Source organism: Engystomops pustulosus, chromosome 4 (genome assembly GCF_040894005.1).
Source record: "Engystomops pustulosus chromosome 4, aEngPut4.maternal, whole genome shotgun sequence".
Lineage (NCBI taxonomy): Eukaryota > Metazoa > Chordata > Amphibia > Anura > Leptodactylidae > Engystomops > Engystomops pustulosus.
This window is the reverse complement of record NC_092414.1, coordinates 177,627,645-177,650,250: the sequence shown is the minus strand read 5'-3', so window position 1 is coordinate 177,650,250 and position 22,606 is coordinate 177,627,645. Positions and strand designations below refer to the sequence as shown.

General features: G+C 45.1%; 1 protein-coding gene across 1 annotated transcript in view; it reads right to left on the bottom strand.

Annotated features, from left to right (window-relative positions):
• Positions 1-18,168, bottom strand: part of MAP2K1 (mitogen-activated protein kinase kinase 1) — a 46,557-nt gene extending 28,389 nt beyond the window's left edge. Inside the window, exon 1 of the mRNA XM_072148698.1 lies at positions 17,942-18,168. Coding sequence (XP_072004799.1) covers positions 17,942-18,021 — 80 coding nt within the window. The 5' untranslated portion in view covers positions 18,022-18,168. The remainder of the gene's footprint in view (positions 1-17,941) is intronic.
• Between the last annotated feature and the right edge of the window lie 4,438 nt (positions 18,169-22,606).

The window sequence follows — 22,606 nt, the reverse complement described above, 5'->3', positions numbered from 1 at the left end:
CATAGACTGTAAGCTCTTGTGCCAACCCCTCATCGACTGTAAGCTCTTGTGTCACCTCCTCATAGACTGTAAGCTCTTGTGTCATCCCCTCATCCTCATATACTGTAAGCTCTTGTGTCCCCTCCTTCATCCTCATAGACTGTAAGCTCTTGTGTCACCCCTTCATCCTCATAGACTGTAAGCTCTTGTGTCACCTCCTCATCCTCATAGACTGTAAGCTCTTGTGTCACCCCCTCATCCTCATAGACTGTAAGCTCTTGTGTCACCCCTTCATCCTCATAGACTGTAAGCTCTTGTGTCACCCCCTCATCCACATAGACTGTAAGCTCTTGTGTCACCCCCTCATCCACATAGACTGTAAGCTCTTGTGTTACCCCCTCATCCTCATAGACTGTAAGCTCTTGTGTTACCCCCTCATCCTCATAGACTGTAAGCTCTTGTGTTACCCCCTCATCCTCATAGACTGTAAGCTCTTGTGTCACCCCCTCATCCTCATAGACTGTAAGCTCTTGTCACCCCTCATTCTCATAGACTGTAAGCTCTTGTGTTACCCCCTCATCCTCATAGACTGTAAGCTCTTGTGTCACCCCCTCATCCTCATAGACTGTAAGCTCTTGTGTCACCCCCTCATCCTCATAGACTGTAAGCTCTTGTGTCACCCCTCATCCTCATAGACTGTAAGCTCTTGTGTCACCCCCTCATCCTCATAGACTGTAAGCTCTTGTGTCACCCCTCATCCTCATAGACTGTAAGCTCTTGTGTCACCCCCTCATCCTCATAGACTGTAAGCTCTTGTGTCACCCCCTCATCCTCATAGACTGTAAGCTCTTGTGTCACCCCTCATCCTCATAGACTGTAAGCTCTTGTGTCACCCCCTCATCCTCATAGACTGTAAGCTCTTGTGTCACTCCCCTCATCCTCATAGACTGTAAGCTCTTGTGTCACCCCCTCATCCTCATAGACTGTAAGCTCTTGTGTCACCCCTCATCCTCATAGACTGTAAGCTCTTGTGTCACCCCCTCATCCTCATAGACTGTAAGCTCTTGTGCCACTCCCCTCATCCTCATAGACTGTAAGCTCTTGTGTCACCCCCTCATCCTCATAGACTGTAAGCTCTTGTGTCACCCCTCATCCTCATAGACTGTAAGCTCTTGTGTCACCCCCTCACCCTCATAGACTGTAAGCTCTTGTGTCACTCCCCTCATCCTCATAGACCGTAAGCTCTTGTGTCACTCCCCTCATCCTCATAGACTGTAAGCTCTTGTGTCACTCCCCTCATCCTCATAGACTGTAAGCTCTTGTGTCACCCTCTCATCCTCATAGACTGTAAGCTCTTGCGTCACTCCCCTCATCCTCATAGACCGTAAGCTCTTGTGTCACTCCCCTCATCCTCATAGACTGTAAGCTCTTGTGTCACTCCCCTCATCCTCATAGACTGTAAGCTCTTGTGTCACCCCTCATCCTCATAGACTGTAAGCTCTTGTGTCACTCCCCTCATCCTCATAGACTGTAAGCTCTTGTGTCACTCCCCTCATCCTCATAGACTGTAAGCTCTTGTGTCACCCCTCATCCTCATAGACTGTAAGCTCTTGTGTCACCACCACATCCTCATAGACTGTAAGCTCTTGTGTCACCTCCTCATCCTCATAGACTGTAAGCTCTTGTGTCACCCTCATCCTCATAGACTGTAAGCTCTTGTGTCACCCCTCATCCTCATAGACTGTAAGCTCTTGTGTCACCCCCTCATCCTCATAGACTGTAAGCTCTTGTGTCACTCCCCTCATCCTCATAGACCGTAAGCTCTTGTGTCACTCCCCTCATCCTCATAGACTGTAAGCTCTTGTGTCACTCCCCTCATCCTCATAGACTGTAAGCTCTTGTGTTACCGTAACGTATTATTATATTTGTATATGTCCCCTATGATTTGTATAGCGCTACAGAATATGATGGCGCTATATAAATAAAGATTATTATTATTATGAGCTACGGTCCCCTGCCATTATTTTGGGGGTCACCATCAGGGGCACATATTACGATCTGACAAAGGAACCAGTATGAATATCCAAAGCAGAGAACCCCTTTAAGCAGAAAAAGGGCTCAAAAATGCACTTAGTAATACATTACAGACATCAATAGCCAAAGCCATTGCTGAACAGCCGGCAGGACCAAAATAACACAGTAATTAGTAGTTGGATTGTTATCAGATTTGTGAATAACATCTCAGGCCTGTGTCATCTTCTGTCCACATTACAGAGTCCTTGTGATACTGGAACAGATTCAGAACTTTATAGAGAACAAGAACTGGATCACATCCAGTCATTAGCAGACTTACATGTATGATCCAAAGGTAACCTAAGGGTAGATCCACACACAGCAGATTTATTGTAGAAATCACTTCTTATCATCCAAAGGGGTTTTTCTCTTTTCAGCTCAAACTAAGAAATTACTTTTTGTCAGTAAATCATATCCCTGCTGCCTTTACTACAGGTGACATGTGAGACAAAAACACAGATGCAGTATACCTGGTGCTAATTATTATCTTCACAAAAATGTTAATCATTAAAGCTTATTTTATGTTCAAATTGAACCAGGTACAGTATAACATGCTGCCTGCAGATAGGACACTATGTACAACCTGCTCAGCTCCTCCTGCTCTATAACATGCTGCCTGCAGATAGGACACTATGTACAACCTGCTCAGCTCCTCCTGCTCTATAACATGCTGCCTGCAGATAGGACACTATGTACAACCTGCTCAGCTCCTCCTGCTCTATAACATGCTGCCTGCAGATAGGACACTATGTACAATCTGCTCAGCTCCTTCTGCTCTATAACATGCTGCCTGCAGATAGGGCTCTATGTACAATCTGCTCAGCTCCTCCTGCTCTATAACATGCTGCCTGCAGATAGGGCTCTATGTACAATCTGCTCAGCTCCTCCTGCTCTATAATATGCTGCCTGCAGATAGGACACTATGTACAATCTGCTCAGCTCCCCCTGCTCTATAACATGCTGCCTGCAGATAGGACACTATGTACAATCTGCTCAGCTCTTCCTGCTCAATAAAATGCTGCCTGCAGATAGGACACTATGTACAATCTGCTCAGCTCCCCCTGCCCTATAACATGCTGCCTGCAGATAGGGCTCTATGTACAATCTGCTCAGCTCCTCCTGCTCAATAATATGCTGCCTGCAGATAGGGCTCTATGTACCATCTGCTAAGCTCCTCCTGCTCTATAATATGATGCCTGCAGATAGGACACTATGTACAATCTGCTCAGCTCCCCCTGCTCTATAACATGCTGCCTGCAGATAGGACACTATGTACAATCTGCTCAGCTCTTCCTGCTCAATAAAATGCTGCCTGCAGATAGGACACTATGTACAATGCGCTCAACTCCTCCTGCTCTATAATATGTTGCCTGCAGATAGGACACTATGTACAATCTGCTCAGCTCCTCCTGCTCAATAAAATGCTGCCTGCAGATAGGACACTATGTACAATCTGCTCAGCTCATCCTACTCTATAATATGCTGCCTGCAGATAGGACACTATGTACAATCTGCTCAGCTCCTCTGGCTCTATAACAAGCTGCCTGCAGATAGAGCTCTATGTACAATCTGCTCTGCTCATCCTGCTCTATAATATGCTGCCTGCAGATAGGACACTGCTCTATAACAGAAGGTCTGGAGGGGAGCAGACAGCTCCTGAGGAGCTGAGCTTTATCAGCAATCATTGCTGTACATTAAAGGACATCTTCCATCAGATATACTGATGGTAGACTGCTCTAACATTCCTGCTTGTCGTGTGATCTAGGGAATGGAGCAGTTTTTATTAGGTCCCTGACGTGGGAATTATTGAAATACAGACTTTAAAAATATTATGCAAATCTCGCATGGGTTTCCTTGCACAGCTACACTCCACTCCAGCCAGGTGCGCATGCACAGTCTCAGCGCACATGTGAAATCACCGGCAGTCTGAGAGTTAAAGGGACAGTACTCGGGCACAAGGGGCGTGCATAAATTACCAGCAGCTGGAGAGTGCCCCTGGCTCATTTGCATAATTTTTTTAAAGTCTATATTTCAACGATGCCAGCATTCCAAAATGATTCCATCCTTATATTACACGACAAACAGATAAGTTACAGCAGTATATCTGGTGGTAGATGTCCGCATGTCAGTCTTATTCATATGATTATTAATAAATATTAAATTTGATTATGAATTAACAGAAAGATGCAGGTTCACAATCAATTTTCATCTAAAATTTTAAATATTTATGTTTCTGAAAACAGTTACAATGCAGAATTTTGTGTCCCTATGGAAACAGACTACCAAACAATTTGGCACAGCCTGATCCTGTAGTCATTGCCATTAACCTTCCCCTCTATCTGGTGGACATCTTTAATGCAAGTTTTTTTTCATAGAGGTTTCCATTTTTCTCTGCTACAGAAGCAGAAAATCAAAAAATAAACCCACCCAAATTTTAACCATTGGGCACCAACAGATAGGGCCTAACTTGCTGATCGGTGGCTTTCCCATTCATCTCTAGGAGCTCGGCAATCTCCGCCAGCTCCATAGAGATGAACAGGGAAATTTCGGCTATCGGGCCGACGGGGGTACATTGAACTCCCCATTCTCTTGATCTGTGGGCGTCTCATCACCGAGACCCTCACCGATCAGCAAGTTAAGCCCCATCCACAGGATAAGGCCTAACTTGTTTCGCCGGAAAACCCCTTTAGTCTTCTTGGGGAATGGAGGATGCTTCCAATCTGCCTACTTTCAATCTGCAGTTTCAGAATCTTTGGAGGACCTTCATAGGTCCTGAAATGTTTCTTGTGTACATGTGTATTGAGAAAAGAACAGATGCACGAGGATGTCATGGGTGAAGGTCTTATTCTGTATAAAATTCGGTGGGTGTTATGGACCCCCTAGAAGGCTTGGGCTACCACCCAAACCGCTTATACTATAATCCATTACTGCACACAGGTCTGTTATATGAACACATGGGCACACGTGTGCTGCGGCTGTCATGTCACGTCTCCAGCATTTTTGCTGTCACACATGCGCTGTGGTCACTGGTAAATGTGCCTGCTCGATGGCACCAATGCTACAGCCACACGTGCCGGATCACAGGAGGTTATGCTTTTATTACATCCCTTTCCTATAAAACCTTTAGTCAATACTTATCTTTACTTTACCTCCTGATGATAAAACCAGTCAGGGGTGTTTTAGGTATTGTTTGTTGGAATGCCAGCCCCCACAATGGCTGCAGGAAATACTTGACTTCTCCTGACTTTGTCCTTATTCACCACTCTCTGTTAAATTAGTTACATTTCTGAGGATCTTTATACCAATGTTCATTAGATTTGATTATTATTACAGCATATGTGTGAACTGTGTGATTATTGTATCCACTGATCCAATAGGATCCCATCTCTAATTCTCTAATTGAGATAAAAGCTCTATTGGCAGTTTCATATTGGGGCATATTTACTTACCTGTCCCGTCGCAATCCCCGCTGTGCGTTGTCCGTCAAGGATTCGGGACCTGCCGCGATTCACTAAGGTCGTGCGTCAATTCCGAGCTGTGGTCCGTCTAAGTTGACCTTCTTCCTGGTGTATGTGAGGGTGATGCCACACATGGCGTTTTGAAACCGTTTTTGGTCAATTTTTAAGCAATTCGTTAAAACGTTTTAACCGCATGCGGTTTTTGAAAACGCATCCGTTTTTGACAGGTTTTCCGAATTTGCGCAATAAAAACCGGACAAAAACGGATGCGTTTTCAAAAAAGTTGTCCGACGGCAGACACCCCCCCCCCGATTTGTGCCGCATGCATGCCGATGAAAACCAGCAACAATTCGGCGCAAAAAGGAAATATTCGGAAAACCCAACAGAATCGCGGTCCGCGGACCCTTAGTAAATGTACCCCATTGTCTTGCATTTAGGGATTTTCTGCTGACCCCTTTTTTGACATCTGGTGGGGGAATTAGTTTGCATGTGCTCCACTTTTTTTATCTGCTTACTAATTGGTGTATCACTCCTTTTTGGACTATGAATTGTGATTACGCAATAAGTGAAATATTACAAATAAAATTAGGATTTTTATATATCATATATGTATGTTATAATGTGTAGGTGTTCCTGCATTTTGTGTGGTATACACAAGAGGCCTATATGTATGTGTATTTGCACACAGCTTTTCTGTATATACTAGTTGAGGGGAAACAAACATTGCAGCGTCCATGTATTTATTGCCCCCTTAATAGTCACTCATTTTCTTCCCCTTAGTGTGCATGCGCCATGGTTGTACAGATTGTACATTCATCCTGTCCCCATGTGCCGCTGACAATCCGGCAGAGGAATGTTCAGGGGATTACCGGATGCCATGAACTTGTACAGTATTTCCCTGGCCCGTGTCGGGTGTTTGCAGAGCATCTCTACCAGTTAACCCCTTCAGTGTAACCCTGGCACACTTTGAAAACGTTACATCACACGTTCCTTCTGCCTCACGTTCCCGTTACATTTGCTTGCGTGGGTGCAGCGTGGGTAGTTTCATCTTGTCAATCCATCCACACACACACCTAGGTCTAATAACTCTTGCTGTGCACGCAATCTAAAGACATAAAGTACCAAATACATGAAATCAACTATTATGCTTCCAGTTTTTTTTATCCGGAGATTGGATGACATACAGCCATTGTTCTGTCTTAACAAAACATTGCGTTAAAAGACAAATCCAGCGCTTCGTGTGGCCCTGACTATAGACATTGCAGTGTTAATAGATTCTGTAGGTGGAGAGAATTTCAAGAGTAGTATTTATAAGGATTCTGCTTGTTTCCAATGCCTGTTGCTAAGCTACATAACTAACAAGTACTACACAGCCCCCCCTTACAAAACGCACCTCCCCCACTTTTTACTTATATGGATCAAAGCGCACGTTCAATAGCTTTACGGATATTCTGCCTTTGCTATTGTGCAAAATACATACCACCATGTAATGTATCCTTGCACCCCAGCACTGCAACATCTGTTATAGGGAACCTGCCATCAGAAATTGACCCAATTAACCATTAGGGCGATGTCACACATGGCTTTTTAGGCCGTTGTTAGTTAGTGCGTTTTCAGATCGTAAAAAATGCATGCGTTAAAAAACGCATCCGATTTTAAAAAACACATGCGTTTTTGTCCGTTTTTAATTGCTCAAAAACGCACTAATTAAAAACGGCCCAAAAACTGCCTAAAAAACGCCATGTGTGACATCACCCTTACCAGTAGGTTATGAAGCAGATTAACGTCTTTCAGAGCTCGTTTCTTTCATGGCCCAGTGTGATGGCGTTATTAAGTTTCCACTGAATTGTAAATTAGTTGTATAAAGTCATGGAGGCGGAGAGCTCAGCATTGAAGACAGGCTCTCCTCATCTGAGAATGAAGGAGATCTGGTTAGTGATGTGTCTGGATGTAGGACCATCAATCACAGTGAAGTGGGCATTCTGAACTTGACTTCAGTATTAAGCTCTCCGCCTCCTTGACTTTATACAACCAAATTACATGTCACTTCAAAATTGCTTTTTTGGCGATGCCTCCGGGCTGGGCCATGAAATAGACATGATCTAGAAGGTGTTCAGCTTCTTGATGACATACTGGTAGTGGTTTATTAGGTCAATTTCTACTGACAGCTTCCATTTAATGTCAAAAGGCCAAGGAACAAAAAAATTGGAAACAGAGAGGGTGGCGCCTCGGGTGATAACGTTTGGTAATAGTTGGTAATTCAAATGTAGAATAGAGGGTGCTCACCTGGTGAATTCTGGGTTTGTAGGCACATAGAATAGACTAGAATCCAAAATTTCCAGGCGATGAGGTGTCGGATGGAGATATTCAGTTATAGCATTTTTTTGTATCTATATAGGTTTTAAGATGGTACAATTCTAGGGCTTGATATACTAAATATGCAGCTTCCACAACTCTGATGCGCCGGGGTCTCAAAAGAGTCTGGGGTACAATGGAAGGAAGATAAAATTTTTGCAAAAATAGAGTTCATGTGGAGCACTAATAGTAATATCTTACCCAAAATATGAAGTGTACCAAAAGTTAAGCCAAATTTGATTCATCAAAAGAAGGATTTAATGTTTAAAAAAGCAAATAAAAAAAAAAAAAAAAAATATATATATATATATATATATATATATACACACACACACAGTATAGTCCAAATGACGCGTTTCGGGTCGCAGACCCTTTATCAAATACAGGACATAAATGAATACATGGTGACAGTATGGTGATCTTTAAATAGAAAATGGGTATGTACTTACAAGCATAATGCTGTGCATTGAGTGGTTTATCCTCCACCAGCCCCCTACTAAAGTTTGCAAGCAGTAAAGTTAGAATAAAATATAGCTCAATGATGTAACTACACTGGTTCTGTTTGTGGTCTGTTACCATACAGACAGATAGGGGCCTTTTTACCAAGTGACACATTTTCGTCGGTTTTCCCGGCTTTTCGGGGATCACACCGGGGATTGTGTTGCACGAGATTGTTTTGTGTCACCATTGCGCCAGCTTACACGCGACAAATCGGGGGGGGGGGGGGGTGTTAGTCTGGACGGTGGTCGGGTCATCAGAGGATCCGACAGATTCGGACTACGCGCAGAATTTAACATTTAAATTTGTGTTGCAAGCCAAGCACTTACATGAACCGAGAAGAAGAAGGTGAACTCCGACTGACCTGACTGGGGAAGCGACACATGCAGGAAATGGGGCACACGACCTTCATGAATCACAGCAGAGTTGATCCTTGTCGGACAGTCCGGATCGGGGATCGCGCAGGGACCGTGTAAGTAAATTTGACCCATAATCTGTGCAGGACTTTTACACACAGCAGCTTTGTAATTGAGTATATATACAAAAGGTGCGTCAGATTTCGTCTTAGATACACTGGAGCAATAAGTTATGAGGGTGGATCAAGTGTTTTTTAAGCAAGCCGCTTCATGGAGCTTTCTGTAGCTAAATCTACAGTAAAAACACAAAGATGAATACACAACGGAATATATATGTCATAATAGATATCATCATTACAGTAATTAAATGTCTCTGAATAGCAGATGAGTCTTGTAGACCTGCCCTCTCAGCTGTTCACCATCCAGGGGGAGGAGGCGCAGGTGCTAGGTATGGTGGAACAGATTTAAAAAAAAAAAAAAAAAAAAAAAGCTATAAGTGAATCACACGACAAATATATATTACAGTGCTATCATCTTTTTTTCAGTTCATTTCAATCCTTCCAGTAAGGCTCCATGCACACAACTGTCTGAGAGACGTATATACATCCCCATAGATGGCTATGGCGCCCAGACAGACATGCTCCTCTTTGGCCGTAAGAACGGCCGTGCGGCACTACTTCCTATGGAGAGGAGAGAGCAGCGCTCATCCCTTCTCCTCTCCAGTGTGCTCCCCGGCTTATGTCAGTGTGCATGGAGCCTAGAAAACTATGGTTCACCTATAGGTATACCTGCTCACACAATATACAGGCAGTCCCCTATTTAAAGGGAACCTGTCAACAATTTTATGGTTATCGCATGTCCCAAAAGCCCATAATATGACATAATAAGCACATGTACTTTTGTCATATTGGTGGGATGTGTAGAACATATAATATTAGCATTATACTAATGTACCTGGCTCCCTGCCAACAACCCCCTGAAGTCCCAGGGGCTGGGCTTCAAATTCAAAAAATGTCTGCTCCTGGGTCACATGAGCCCACACACCGAATTCCATCCCCTCAGTCACATCAGCTACAGACATTTTTTGAATATGAATCCTAACCCCCGGGACGTCAGGTGGGGGGAGGGGTGTTGGCAGGGTACCAAGTACTTTAGTATAATATCTATATTATCTTATGTACATACCTCATCAACATGACAAAGCACATATGCTATGGGCTTTTGGGACATGTGATAACCATAAAATAGAGGATTGTTGACAGGTCCAGGACACTGGACTTACAGACGACACCTAGTTACAGACGGACCTGTCTGCCCACTGTGACCTCTGGGGAAGCTCTCTGGACGCTGTAATTTAGTCCCAGGCTGCAATAATCATCAGTAAAGATGTTGCATTGATATTTCTTGTTGCCATGACAACAAAAAGTTTTGAAAAATATATTGTCACAGGGACGAAAAAAAAAAAAGTTTTGTCTGGACCTACAATTATAAAACACACCTGTTCTGACTTAGATACGAATTCAACTTAAGAACAAACCGAAATAACCTATCCTGTATGTAACCCAGGGACTCCCTGTAGTTTTGTATTGTATCAAATAGGCTGATATGAGACTGTACTAGTCTGTGCCTTAGATTTTATCATAATCCAGAATTACAAAAAATGTAGACTGTCTTCATATCTATTCCTCCATTTCCATGTCGTGTCACTGAAATCCTGTGTCCTGGGTGCCGAGGTCACCGCTGAGGACTGTGACTGAACAAGAAGTGACTGCTACTGCCAGCCAGGGTGGGTAAACTGAGTAGAAGGGCTGCCTGGAAAATGATAGGAGAGGCGAGCACACTTCTTCTCCATACCAACTCTCTGCCTCAATGAAAAGAAACTAACTGGACAACCCCTTTAAATTAAATTTCTCACTACATTTGGCCAAGTTTGGCAGGGTTGTTTCAAAACGTACTAACATCTAACGCGCCAAAGGAGACTTATCTCCAATAGCTCTGGGCACATGGTGTCGTGAAACCTGAGGTTAGGGCAGGTTGTTCCTTTATATTATAATGGCGGCAAAGAGCCTGATAGCCGTATATTGGCATCGGTCTGTTCCACCTTCATTACTGAACTTATAAACACTTGCTAGAGATCTTAGATCTACGGAACATTTCAGCGCTATAGTATGGACAAATTTAGCGATCCCCGGACACGTTGGGACATCTACGAGGCTAATTTGCCTTCTTGAACTTTTGTTGTTACATTCTGCTCCTTATCATTGTCATACTCTTTTCATTATTTTGTTTTCTTATATATCTTATACACTACCATATTTTTTTTCTTTTTCTAAAGTCTCTAGTTCTTTGTTCCTACAAAAGAAAATATATCTGCCATCAACTTTCTCACCAGAACAGTCGTCTCTTGTAAATCCAATTGAACCACAGTCATGAAGGGACACTGTCACTTTGCTCTGTGGGACTAGCATACATGAATCATTGGGGACAGCAGAGGACAGATCCTCACAAAACAGTTATCCCTATCCGATAGATGAAATGATAAATTTAAGACTAAGGCAACACACACAAATAAAATTTTTCGCCCATGTGCTAGCATCTGTTTCAGTTGGATCATAGACATAACTGTTGTTTCTATGGCCCCATGTGTAAGCCGCCTACACGTGCTGCAAATTTTACTGCCTATGTTCGCTGTTTGGGCAGTGCTGATTGTGTTCCCCTGTGTGTGGATAGCAGTGCGCAGTGTGTCCTCCTGTGTGTGGATAGCAGTGCCCAGTGTGTCCCCCTGTGTGTGGATAGCAGTGCGCAGTGTGTCCCCCTGTGTGTGGATAGCAGTGCCCAGTGTGTCCCCCTGTGTGTGGATAGCAGTGCCCAGTGTGTCCCCCTGTGTGTGGATAGCAGTGCCCAGTGTGTCCCCCTGTGTGTGGATAGCAGTGCGCAGTGTGTCCCCCTGTGTGTGGATAGCAGTGCGCAGTGTGTCCCCCTGTGTGTGGATAGCAGTGCGCAGTGTGTCCCCCTGTGTGTGGATAGCAGTGCGCAGTGTGTCCCCCTGTGTGTGGATAGCAGTGCGCAGTGTGTCCCCCTGTGTGTGGATAGCAGTGCGCAGTGTGTCCCCCTGTGTGTGGATAGCAGTGCGCAGTGTGTCCCCCTGTGTGTGGATAGCAGTGCGCAGTGTGTCCCCCTGTGTGTGGATAGCAGTGCGCAGTGTGTCCCCCTGTGTGTGGATAGCAGTGCGCAGTGTGTCCCCCTGTGTGTGGATAGCAGTGCGCAGTGTGTCCCCCTGTGTGTGGATAGCAGTGCGCAGTGTGTCCCCCTGTGTGTGGATAGCAGTGCGCAGTGTGTCCCCCTGTGTGTGGATAGCAGTGCGCAGTGTGTCCCCCTGTGTGTGGATAGCAGTGCGCAGTGTGTCCCCCTGTGTGTGGATAGCAGTGCGCAGTGTGTCCCCCTGTGTGTGGATAGCAGTGCGCAGTGTGTCCCCCTGTGTGTGGATAGCAGTGCGCAGTGTGTCCCCCTGTGTGTGGATAGCAGTGCGCAGTGTGTCCCCCTGTGTGTGGATAGCAGTGCGCAGTGTGTCCCCCTGTGTGTGGATAGCAGTGCGCAGTGTGTCCCCCTGTGTGTGGATAGCAGTGCGCAGTGTGTCCCCCTGTGTGTGGATAGCAGTGCGCAGTGTGTCCCCCTGTGTGTGGATAGCAGTGCGCAGTGTGTCCCCCTGTGTGTGGATAGCAGTGCGCAGTGTGTCCCCCTGTGTGTGGATAGCAGTGCGCAGTGTGTCCCCCTGTGTGTGGATAGCAGTGCGCAGTGTGTCCTCCTGTGTGTGGATAGCAGTGCGCAGTGTGTCCTCCTGTGTGTGGATAGCAGTGCGCAGTGTGTCCTCCTGTCTGTGGATAGCAGTGCGCAGTGTGTCCTCCTGTCTGTGGATAGCAGTGCGCAGTGTGTTCCCCTGTCTGTGGATAGCAGTGCGCAGTGTGTTCCCCTGTCTGTGGATAGCAGTGCGCAGTGTGTTCCCCTGTCTGTGGATAGCAGTGCGCAGTGTGTTCCCCTGTCTGTGGATAGCAGTGCGCAGTGTGTTCCCCTGTCTGTGGATAGCAGTGCGCAGTGTGTTCCCCTGTCTGTGGATAGCAGTGCCCAGTGTGTTCCCCTGTCTGTGGATAGCAGTGCGCAGTGTGTTCCCCTGTCTGTGGATAGCAGTGCGCAGTGTGTTCCCCTGTCTGTGGATAGCAGTGCGCAGTGTGTTCCCCTGTCTGTGGATAGCAGTGCGCAGTGTGTTCCCCTGTCTGTGGATAGCAGTGCGCAGTGTGTTCCCCTGTCTGTGGATAGCAGTGCGCAGTGTGTTCCCCTGTCTGTGGATAGCAGTGCGCAGTGTGTTCCCCTGTCTGTGGATAGCAGTGCGCAGTGTGTTCCCCTGTCTGTGGATAGCAGTGCGCAGTGTGTTCCCCTGTGTGTGGATAGCAGTGCGCAGTGTGTTCCCCTGTGTGTGGATAGCAGTGCGCAGTGTGTTCCCCTGTGTGTGGATAGCAGTGCGCAGTGTGTTCCCCTGTGTGTGGATAGCAGTGCGCAGTGTGTTCCCCTGTGTGTGGATAGCAGTGCGCAGTGTGTTCCCCTGTGTGTGGATAGCAGTGCGCAGTGTGTTCCCCTGTGTGTGGATAGCAGTGCGCAGTGTGTTCCCCTGTGTGTGGATAGCAGTGCGCAGTGTGTTCCCCTGTGTGTGGATAGCAGTGCGCAGTGTGTTCCCCTGTGTGTGGATAGCAGTGCGCAGTGTGTTCCCCTGTGTGTGGATAGCAGTGCACAGTGTGTTCCCCTGTGTGTGGATAGCAGTGCACAGTGTGTTCCCCTGTGTGTGGATAGCAGTGCACAGTGTGTTCCCCTGTGTGTGGATAGCAGTGCACAGTGTGTTCCCCTGTGTGTGGATAGCAGTGCACAGTGTGTTCCCCTGTGTGTGGATAGCAGTGCACAGTGTGTTCCCCTGTGTGTGGATAGCAGTGCACAGTGTGTTCCCCTGTGTGTGGATAGCAGTGCACAGTGTGTTCCCCTGTGTGTGGATAGCAGTGCACAGTGTGTTCCCCTGTGTGTGGATAGCAGTGCACAGTGTGTTCCCCTGTGTGTGGATAGCAGTGCACAGTGTGTTCCCCTGTGTGTGGATAGCAGTGCACAGTGTGTTCCCCTGTGTGTGGATAGCAGTGCTCAGTGTGTTCCCCTGTGTGTGTATAGCAGTGCTCAGTGTGTTCCCCTGTGTGTGTATAGCAGTGAGCAGTGTGTTCTCCTGTGTGTGTATAGAAGTGCAGAGTGTGTACGCCTGTGTGTGTATAGCAGTGCAGTGTGTTCGCCTGTGTGTGTATAGCAGTGAAGAGTGTGTTCGCCTGGGTGTATGTGTAAAGCAGTGAAGAGTGAGTTTGCCAGTGTGTATAGTAGTACTGAGTGTGTTTTCCTGTGTGTGCATAGCAGTGCAGAGTGTTTGCCTGTGTGTGCATAGCAGTGCTGAGTGCTTTTACCTGTGTGTATAGCAGTGAGAAGTGTGTTTGCCTGTGTATACATAGCAATGCTAGGTGTGTTTACCTGTATGTATAGCAGTGCAGAATGTGTTTACCCGTGTGTCTATAGCTGTGTAGTGTCTGAAGAAGCTCTTAGTGTGATCGTGTGTGTAAAAATATATTTTTCCTTATTTTGGAAGACTAAATCTGGGGTGTGTCTTACAGTAACGTGCGTCTTATGGCCTAAAAAACTTGGGAGTCATATACAAATGGAATAGTCACTAGACACTGGTCATGAATTGGTATCAAACACAATGATTATGTGTTAGAAATTTTCCAACCTGTGTTTTTCTACTACAAAAAAAAAACCTGCAGTTAATATATCTGATGCTGCTCCCATGAACAAATTTTCTTCTCACCCAGCTCCATAAGTGTCTCTGGTGACCTCAGCAGCGTTGACATGTTACATCATCATTGTAGCCCCATAAACTGAATGGTGGCGCAGCAATGGTGCAGCACTGGTTAGGCAAGTATCATTCTCATCATAACCAGTCAGTAAATGATAAACTACAAATCACTTCATTTATCCTGCTCATGTATCTCAGCAAAAGCCTACACTCACTCGTATTGGATCAATAATTCCTCAGGGATTCTCAAGCAACACAGTTTTCTTTATGCAGCAGAAATCATTTAGTCAAATGGTTTCTGAGAAAATTACAACTTCTTTTTAATCCATGAAGCAGGGTACGTGTATCTGTGAATAACTTAGGACAACAATGGGGCCAGCAAAATAAATTTAGGGACTGTATTGCATCAATACACATGTAAACTGCAAAGAAAACCAAAACCCTTGACCATTAATATGGTTTCACATCAAAATGTGTAGGTTTGTTGATAATGAAAGAATTTGGGAGGTTAAGATCTGAGGGTTTCAAAAGTAGAACACCATGGAGGGCAGAGGTCTCAATAACACCTCACCAAGCATCATAGACGTATGATGAGGCGCTATTGACCCAAAAATAATTGCCATGCGTAAAAGGTCACATGACGTTCTACAGCAGATACAGGCTGGAGCCGTGATTATCTGTGCCCCTTCCAATGGCAGTGTGCGGTCAGTACACGTGCCATCAGCACGATTGCGCTGTCGATGTGACAGACCGATCCTGATACTATCAGCCCCCTGTAGTTACATTTGCCCCTATATACAGTGAGAGGCTGCAGGGAAGGTGCTATATGCTTCCTCTCTGCAGGACTCTGTATACAGATCACTGATAAGAGTGATCCAGTGGACTGTTGTCATGTGATCTTAGCCCCTGTAAAAAAATTTGTAATTACAAAAAATGTAAATGAAATAAATTTAGAGTAGCTAGGTCCAGCACGCTCTGTGGGGGAATCTGGGGCCGGCGTCAGCCGACTCTATAGCGGGCGTGAGCCCCGATCCGCTCTGTAGGTTAAGACAATGAAAAAGTTGTGCATCCTCTGTTATATAGATGATGTAATATTACTATAATGGTCTCAAGTTGCTACAGTAGCACAAAAAAAAAAAAAATTGTGCTTTGTTGATTTTCTTGTATTAGATGTTTATTAGATCGTTAACAGATCAATATATGACTAGGAGTTACATATTTGTATTACTGAAAATTTCATGCTCCTCTTCGGCTATTATTACCCTTCTGGAAAAATGTTATTGCGACCTCTGATGGGGGCAGATTAACCAATCTATGATGAATTCTGGAGTAATTTGCATATGAAATGCCGTGCTCCACATTTATTAAGGGGTTTTACACTATTTTTAGGCAGTTTTGTCTGTGAAAATGTGGTGTGACCTAGCCAAAAAATTTAGACCTAATCTAGAAAAACTAATAGCTAATCTAAATTGTGACTCTAAACTACTCCAGATAAATCTGGATAAATTGTTAAATCTCCCCCAAGGATTTAAAATGTGCATCAAGAATTTATCATTAACCAGAGGGTTATTATACAACTTATAGACGTTGTTGCGTTTCTGGATGTGTCAGAACAACCTCAAATATTTTCTACATTTCTTACGACCTACCTGTTGTTTCTTATGGCCAATCTTACACAAAAGCCCCTATGCGCTTACCTATTGTTAATACATACACAGCAAGGTGGACATGAGTAACCTGACCACTTCACAGGTAGACTGGAATGCCACATTGCAAGGATTCTCGATGTAATTGGGCATGAAACCAACCCTCAACCCCCTCATAGATTTATTTCAGCTTATAGATTTGTCCTAGCATGACAAGCAGAATCGGCTGCCTGCTGTTTTCCATATTTGTCAGCAAATGATCGTGGAGGAATTGACCTTGTCATCTGTGTATATTGGTTTTACATAGATATTGATAACGGAGGGTCCCGGTTGAGCGTGTCTGGACACTTACAAACCTGTAGTCACTGCAGGAGGAGGAGGAGGTGACGTGCACTCTGCACATTCTTGTCGTGTCCCAAGGCTTGCTCACTCCACACCTTCCCAGCCAGACACACCCAGACCGAAGGGAGCACCCGTTATACCAGGCACCACAATCTTTACACAACCGCAGGGCTGTATTTATTTGCTTTACATGTTTCTGATGTTATTCGTTTACACAGATTGAGGTGTCAATATCTAAATCCCTTTTAAGTTTACAAGACCGCAAATACATATTCCAATGCACAGGTCAGTGCATAATACACACTACACGTGTCACCATGCGTCTTTAATGTGACCCAGAAATCCCACCTCATTTAATTAATCAATTTGTGCATCAGGTACAACCCACAACCAGGTTTGGAGACTACAAAAAAGATTAAGTATAATGGAAAGATTTGCATTTGTTATGCATGTTTGGTCACTCCTGGTTTTGGCTGATGAGAGATGATCCTAACATCAAGATCAACAGTTCTAATAACTGAGTATTATTTTAAGTAATTTGAGTTGCAGTCATGTACATCAATATCTTTATCAGCACAATTATCAGCCACATTCCTGGCACATCCAGAATGTGAGAACGTCCTTGCAGATGTTATGCCCTCTCTTCCTTATAACCTATTTGTAGCATAAGCGTGGGGGGTCCGTCTGCAGGGACTCCTGGTGCTACTCACATGGGGGTACACTGGTTCTGTATCAATCCCATAGAAAGAGAACGGACAGATAATATATTAAGAGTTACTGCTCCATTCACACAAGTCGCTCAGGGACCTCCATTCTCACAAACCTCCATCAGGGACATGCAATTTAATCTTCATTAAATCCAGGGTCCCTGCTGTTTACAGAAGGATCACTTCTACTCTTGCGTTTCAAATAAAAACAAGTAAAATGTATATTATATAAAATATAAACCCCCTCTTACTATCATGGGGCGGATTCATTTGCCCACTAGTGCTGATGCAAAAGGACATCCTTACAGAGATATATTAGCTGCATGCATTAGGAGATGTGTGCCTCTATTGGCAGTCACATCAAATAAGGAACTAGACTCCCTTACTGGCAGTACATATCTGCAGCAGCACCCTGGCATGGCAGAAGCCTGTAGGCTGCAGTGGGTATAGCTGGTATTAGAGGTGGCACTGCCCTGCAGTGACAGGAGACGTGTGCATCAAGTGTCTCCACTGGAGGAAAAGTCTCAGGACTGGGAATGACAGGAAATGCAACAGGACATAGTGAGTGACAGGCTGCCTGCCTCCCCTCATGTAGCTTCTAGTGATTGATGGTCTCCATACAAAGCAGAGGGGCAGCTCCCCCCCAGTCACTTACTCTGCAGATGGGGTCCCGTTGACAGTGGTGCCATCAGGGGTGGGGTTGAGCTGGATGGGTCCTGGCTTTCTCCTGGGCATGGTTAGTCTGGTGCTTGTAGTGCTCCCAGCAGTGAAATGTGCTGCTGCCTGTCAGTGTCTCCCCACCAGCACACAGGGGCTGTGCTGCGTGTTACCTGGGTCCTGCTATCAGCCAATGGGAGGAGCCCACAGACAGACAGAGGGACCGCGGAAACACGTCACGACCCTGTACAGGGGGGAGAGCAGCAGCGACACCTGGTGGCCAAGGAGAAAGATGCAGCCACTGATGACCTCAGAGAGGGAAGTGACTGCTCACTATAGGCTATTTGTTATAATGGACAAATGTTTCGGTGAAGCTCTCAATGTAATATGTGTGGGGGATAGGAATCTCAATTAGATTTTTCATCTAAGTTACTAATTTGAGATTTACCCCTAACCTGTATGTAGGATTTGTCATAATAAAACATTGATACTGGGTGGGCAATAATATAAGATAAGCAGTGACACCCCCCCCCCCCTCCTCCAGCTGTAATCTGTTAGCATACAAGCCTATAAACGCCTTCAGGGTGTAGAGTTGAATTTGCATTGGCTCCATGACGTACTATTACTGCAAGTTACAGCGATCCATGCAGTAATAGTACGTCATGGAGCACTAGGAGGTTACATAGTCACAATTCCACTCTTTCCAAACTCCAAGTCAAGTGGGTGTGAAAGGGCCAGTCCTTGACTGTGTAGTGGCCAGCGTGGGGTGTTCCAACCCCACTCCTGCACACTACCTATAACCTGCGCCAGGAACTGCATAGCACTGACCTGCAGCATGACGCTAGCATGATATACCAGGAAGCCGGATCCTCTACATGCATCAGACGGAAGGTGATAAAATACCCCCTTGTAAGTCTGTTATGCCAAGTGGGTGCCAGGGGTTGAATTAGAGGGAAGGAAATAGATAGTAATCTGGGCCTTGTGTGGTACAGATTATTCATTTATGTAATGTTAACAGGGATAGGACAGCTAGTATTAGTGCTGTAGGGTTAAGGTATAGTGAGCTATGGTTAGCAGGGCTAGGGATGGTGCTGTAGGGTTAGCAGCAGTGGTGGGCTTTGGTTAGCAGGGCTAGGGATGGTGCTGTAGGGTTAGCAGCAGTGGTGGGCTTTGGTTAGCAGGGTAGGGATGGTGCTGTAGGGTTAGCAGCAGTGGTGGGCTTTGGTTTTGCAGGGCTGGGTATAGTGCCATAGGCTTAGCAGAGCAGAGTACAGCGTCATAGGGGTAGCTACACGCAACCCTTAGTAAGGGTGCTGTTTAGTAGACGGCGCGCACTACTAACGCCAGGGTTTAGGGTTAGCTAGTAAAAAGGCTAACGCTGACACCCTTACCATTAGCCCGGTACCCACTGTAACCAGGGCAGTCAGGAAGAGATGGGTACAATCCAGTACCTGACCACCTGCGGCTGCAGATTGGTATTAGGGCGCGGTCACACGGTGCGTTTTCATTACAACAGCTGAGGAGAGGTGACTTGCCCAATTACATTACTGTTAACATTTGCGTTTACAAAACGCAGTGTAAATGTGATGTTAACCCATATGTTAACAATGTGTGTTTTGTTAACACCGCATTTACACAGCATTTTGTAAACACAAATGTTAACAGTAATGTACTTAGGCAAATCACCTCTCCTCAGCTGTAATAATGCATTTCAAAACACAATTTAAAACGCACTGTGGGAACGCTACACTGATGCAGAAACATATCTTGTTTACTCCCCGAGTTTAGTGATTTTTCAGCAAAAAGGTCCTTGGGAAAGCTGGATTGCTTCAGCCTGCTGTTCATAAACACATTACACGGGGATTCTTGACTAATCAAACTGAGCTGGATCACTCATACACAGCAGGTGGTGGATGGTGCAGCGATTACTTCTGCCTGTCAGGCACAATACAGATAATGCACTCTGAAGCAGTGCATACTTGATGTAAGAGGAGAAGCGCCGGGGCCAGGCACAGAAGCCAAAGTGCCTCTTTATCATATTTTTATAATAGATTTTTCAGCAAAACCTCTCAGCTCAGGGATTAAACAAGATATGCTTCTGCATCAGTGTAGCTACAGCATTCTCACGGCATGTTTGGTGCATAATGCATGAAATCAAATGGTTTCCTTTAAAATCGACCCTGAATACAGTTTTCAAAGCTCAAACCAAACTGGCGCCTAAAAAAACAAAAAGGAAATACTTGTAATTATTGCTAGCTTTGGTTTAAAATCTTGTTTTAATGAGAATTTAGCCTAAGGTCTCATTTACTGAAGCATGTGCCGGGGCTTGTGGACTGCGCGATATTGGCATTCCCCACAAACATACCCAATAGAAGGCTATAGAACTGCGAGTTAGCTGTAGATTGTGTGGCTAGCTTATTGCCAAAAACAAGTCATGTGCTTGAGGCCTTACACGTGGCATTTTTAGGCCGTTTTTAGTTAATGCATTTTCAGATCGTAAAAAACGCAAGTGTTTTTGTCCGATTTTCCGAATTTACACAATTAAAAACTGACAAAAAACGGATGCATTTTTTACGATCTGAAAACGCACTAACTAAAAACGCCACGTGTGTCACCACCCTAAGGGTGAAGACACACATGGCGTTTTTGGGCCGTTTTTACTAAGTGCGTTTTCAGATCGTTAAAAACGCATCCGTTAAAAAACGCATCCGTTTTTTAAAAACACATGCGTTTTTTGAAAACGCATGCGTTTTTGTCCGTTTTTCATTGCGCAATTTCAGAAAAACGGACAAAAACGCATGCGTTTTCAAAAAACGCATGCGTTTTTAAAAAACGGATGTGTTTTTTAACGCATGCGTTTTTAACGATCTGAAAACGCACTTAGTAAAAACGGCCCAAAAACGGCCCAAAAACGCCATGTGTGTCTTCACCCTAAGGGGTGTTTATTGAAAACGCATGCGTTTTTGACTAGTTTGAATTAAGATAATTGGTCAAACCTGTCAAAAACGCATGCGTTTTTTACGATCTGAAAACGCACTAACTAAAAACGGCCCAAAAACGCCACGTGTCTTCACCCTTAGGCTGGTGCCACACGTAGCGCTTTGTCTGCGCTTGCAAACGTAGACAAAATCGCGCCCACTGGGGCGGGCCTCGGCCCGATCGCATTGCCGTTTCTATGGAAACGCCTGCGATCGGGAACGAGCCGCCGGTGTTTTGCGTTAAATTAACGCAAAACACTGGCAGCTCATTCCCCATTGCAGGCGTTTCCATAAAAACGCCGAGGCCCGCCCCGGTGGGCGCGATTTTGTCTGCGTTTGCAAACGCAGACAAAGCGCTAAGTGTGGCACCAGCCTTAGTTTTTCAGATGCAGTTTTTGAAGCCAAAAGCAGGTGTGGATCATAATGGGTGAGACAAATAATTGAAAGGTGCTGCTCCTCCTCCTTTTAGTCCATTCCTGGTTTGGGCATCAAAAACTGCATCTGAAAAACTGAACTTGTGACATCTCCCTAAGGCCGGAGGCACACTTGGCGTTTTTAGTCCGTTTTTGCGCCGTTTTTAGTTAGTGCGTTTTGACATAGTTAAAAAAACGCATGCGTTTTTTGAAAACGCATGCGTTTTTGACCAGTTTGAATTAAGATAATTGGTCAAACCTGTCAAAAACGCATGCGTTTTCAAAAACCGCATGCGTTTTTTAAAGAAGTGAAAACGCACTAACTAAAAACGGCCCAAAAACGCCACGTGTGTCTTCACCCTAAGGCCGGCGGCACACTTGGCGTTTTTGAATCCGTTTTAAAGCAGTCCGGTAAAAAAACGCATGCATTTTTGACCGGTTTTACCAATTACAGGCAGTCCCCAGGTTACATACAAGATAGGGTCTGCATGTTTGTTCTTAAGTTGAGTTTGTATGTAAGTCGGAACTGTATATTTTATCATTGTAATCCCAGCCAGAACTTTTCTGGTCTCTGTGACAATTGGATTTTAAAAATGTTGGGTTGTCATAAGAATCAATATTAACACTAAAGCTTCATTACAGACACCTGTGATAACTGTTACAGCTGATTATTGTAGCCTAGGACTAAAGCACAATAAATTACCAATATCCAGAGGTCCATTTGTAACTATGGGTCGTATGTAAGTCGAGTGTTCTTAAGTAGGGGACCGCCTGCATCTTAATTAAAATGGGTCAAAAATGCATGCGTTTTTTAACGGACTACTTAAAAAACGGCCCAAAAACGGGTTCAAAACCCAACATATGCCGCAGATCATAGTCCCAATTCCTAACCCTAGGCAACTAATTCCACCTCTACAGCACTTGGGCAGCGAGGGAGCAATTATGGGCTGTGGATTGGAATAGGGAAGCCCCTAGTGCAGTGATGGCAAACCTTTTGGAGACGGAGTGCCTAAACTACAACCAAAATCCACTTATTTACTGTAGAGTGCCAACATGGCATTTTTAGCAGTAACTTATTGCTACCTGTTCATCACATCTTTCACTTGTATTGCCCCCATCCCCTGAGGCCACCAATACAGTTGAAAGAAGGAGAACAAATTCAGACTCTCATTGGAGCTTCTCTCCAGGGTCTCACTGTAGAGGAAAAATGGTTGGTCCAGCAGGATGATATCCACAGATTGCAGTTCAACACCTTTTTCCACAGTTCCTAAC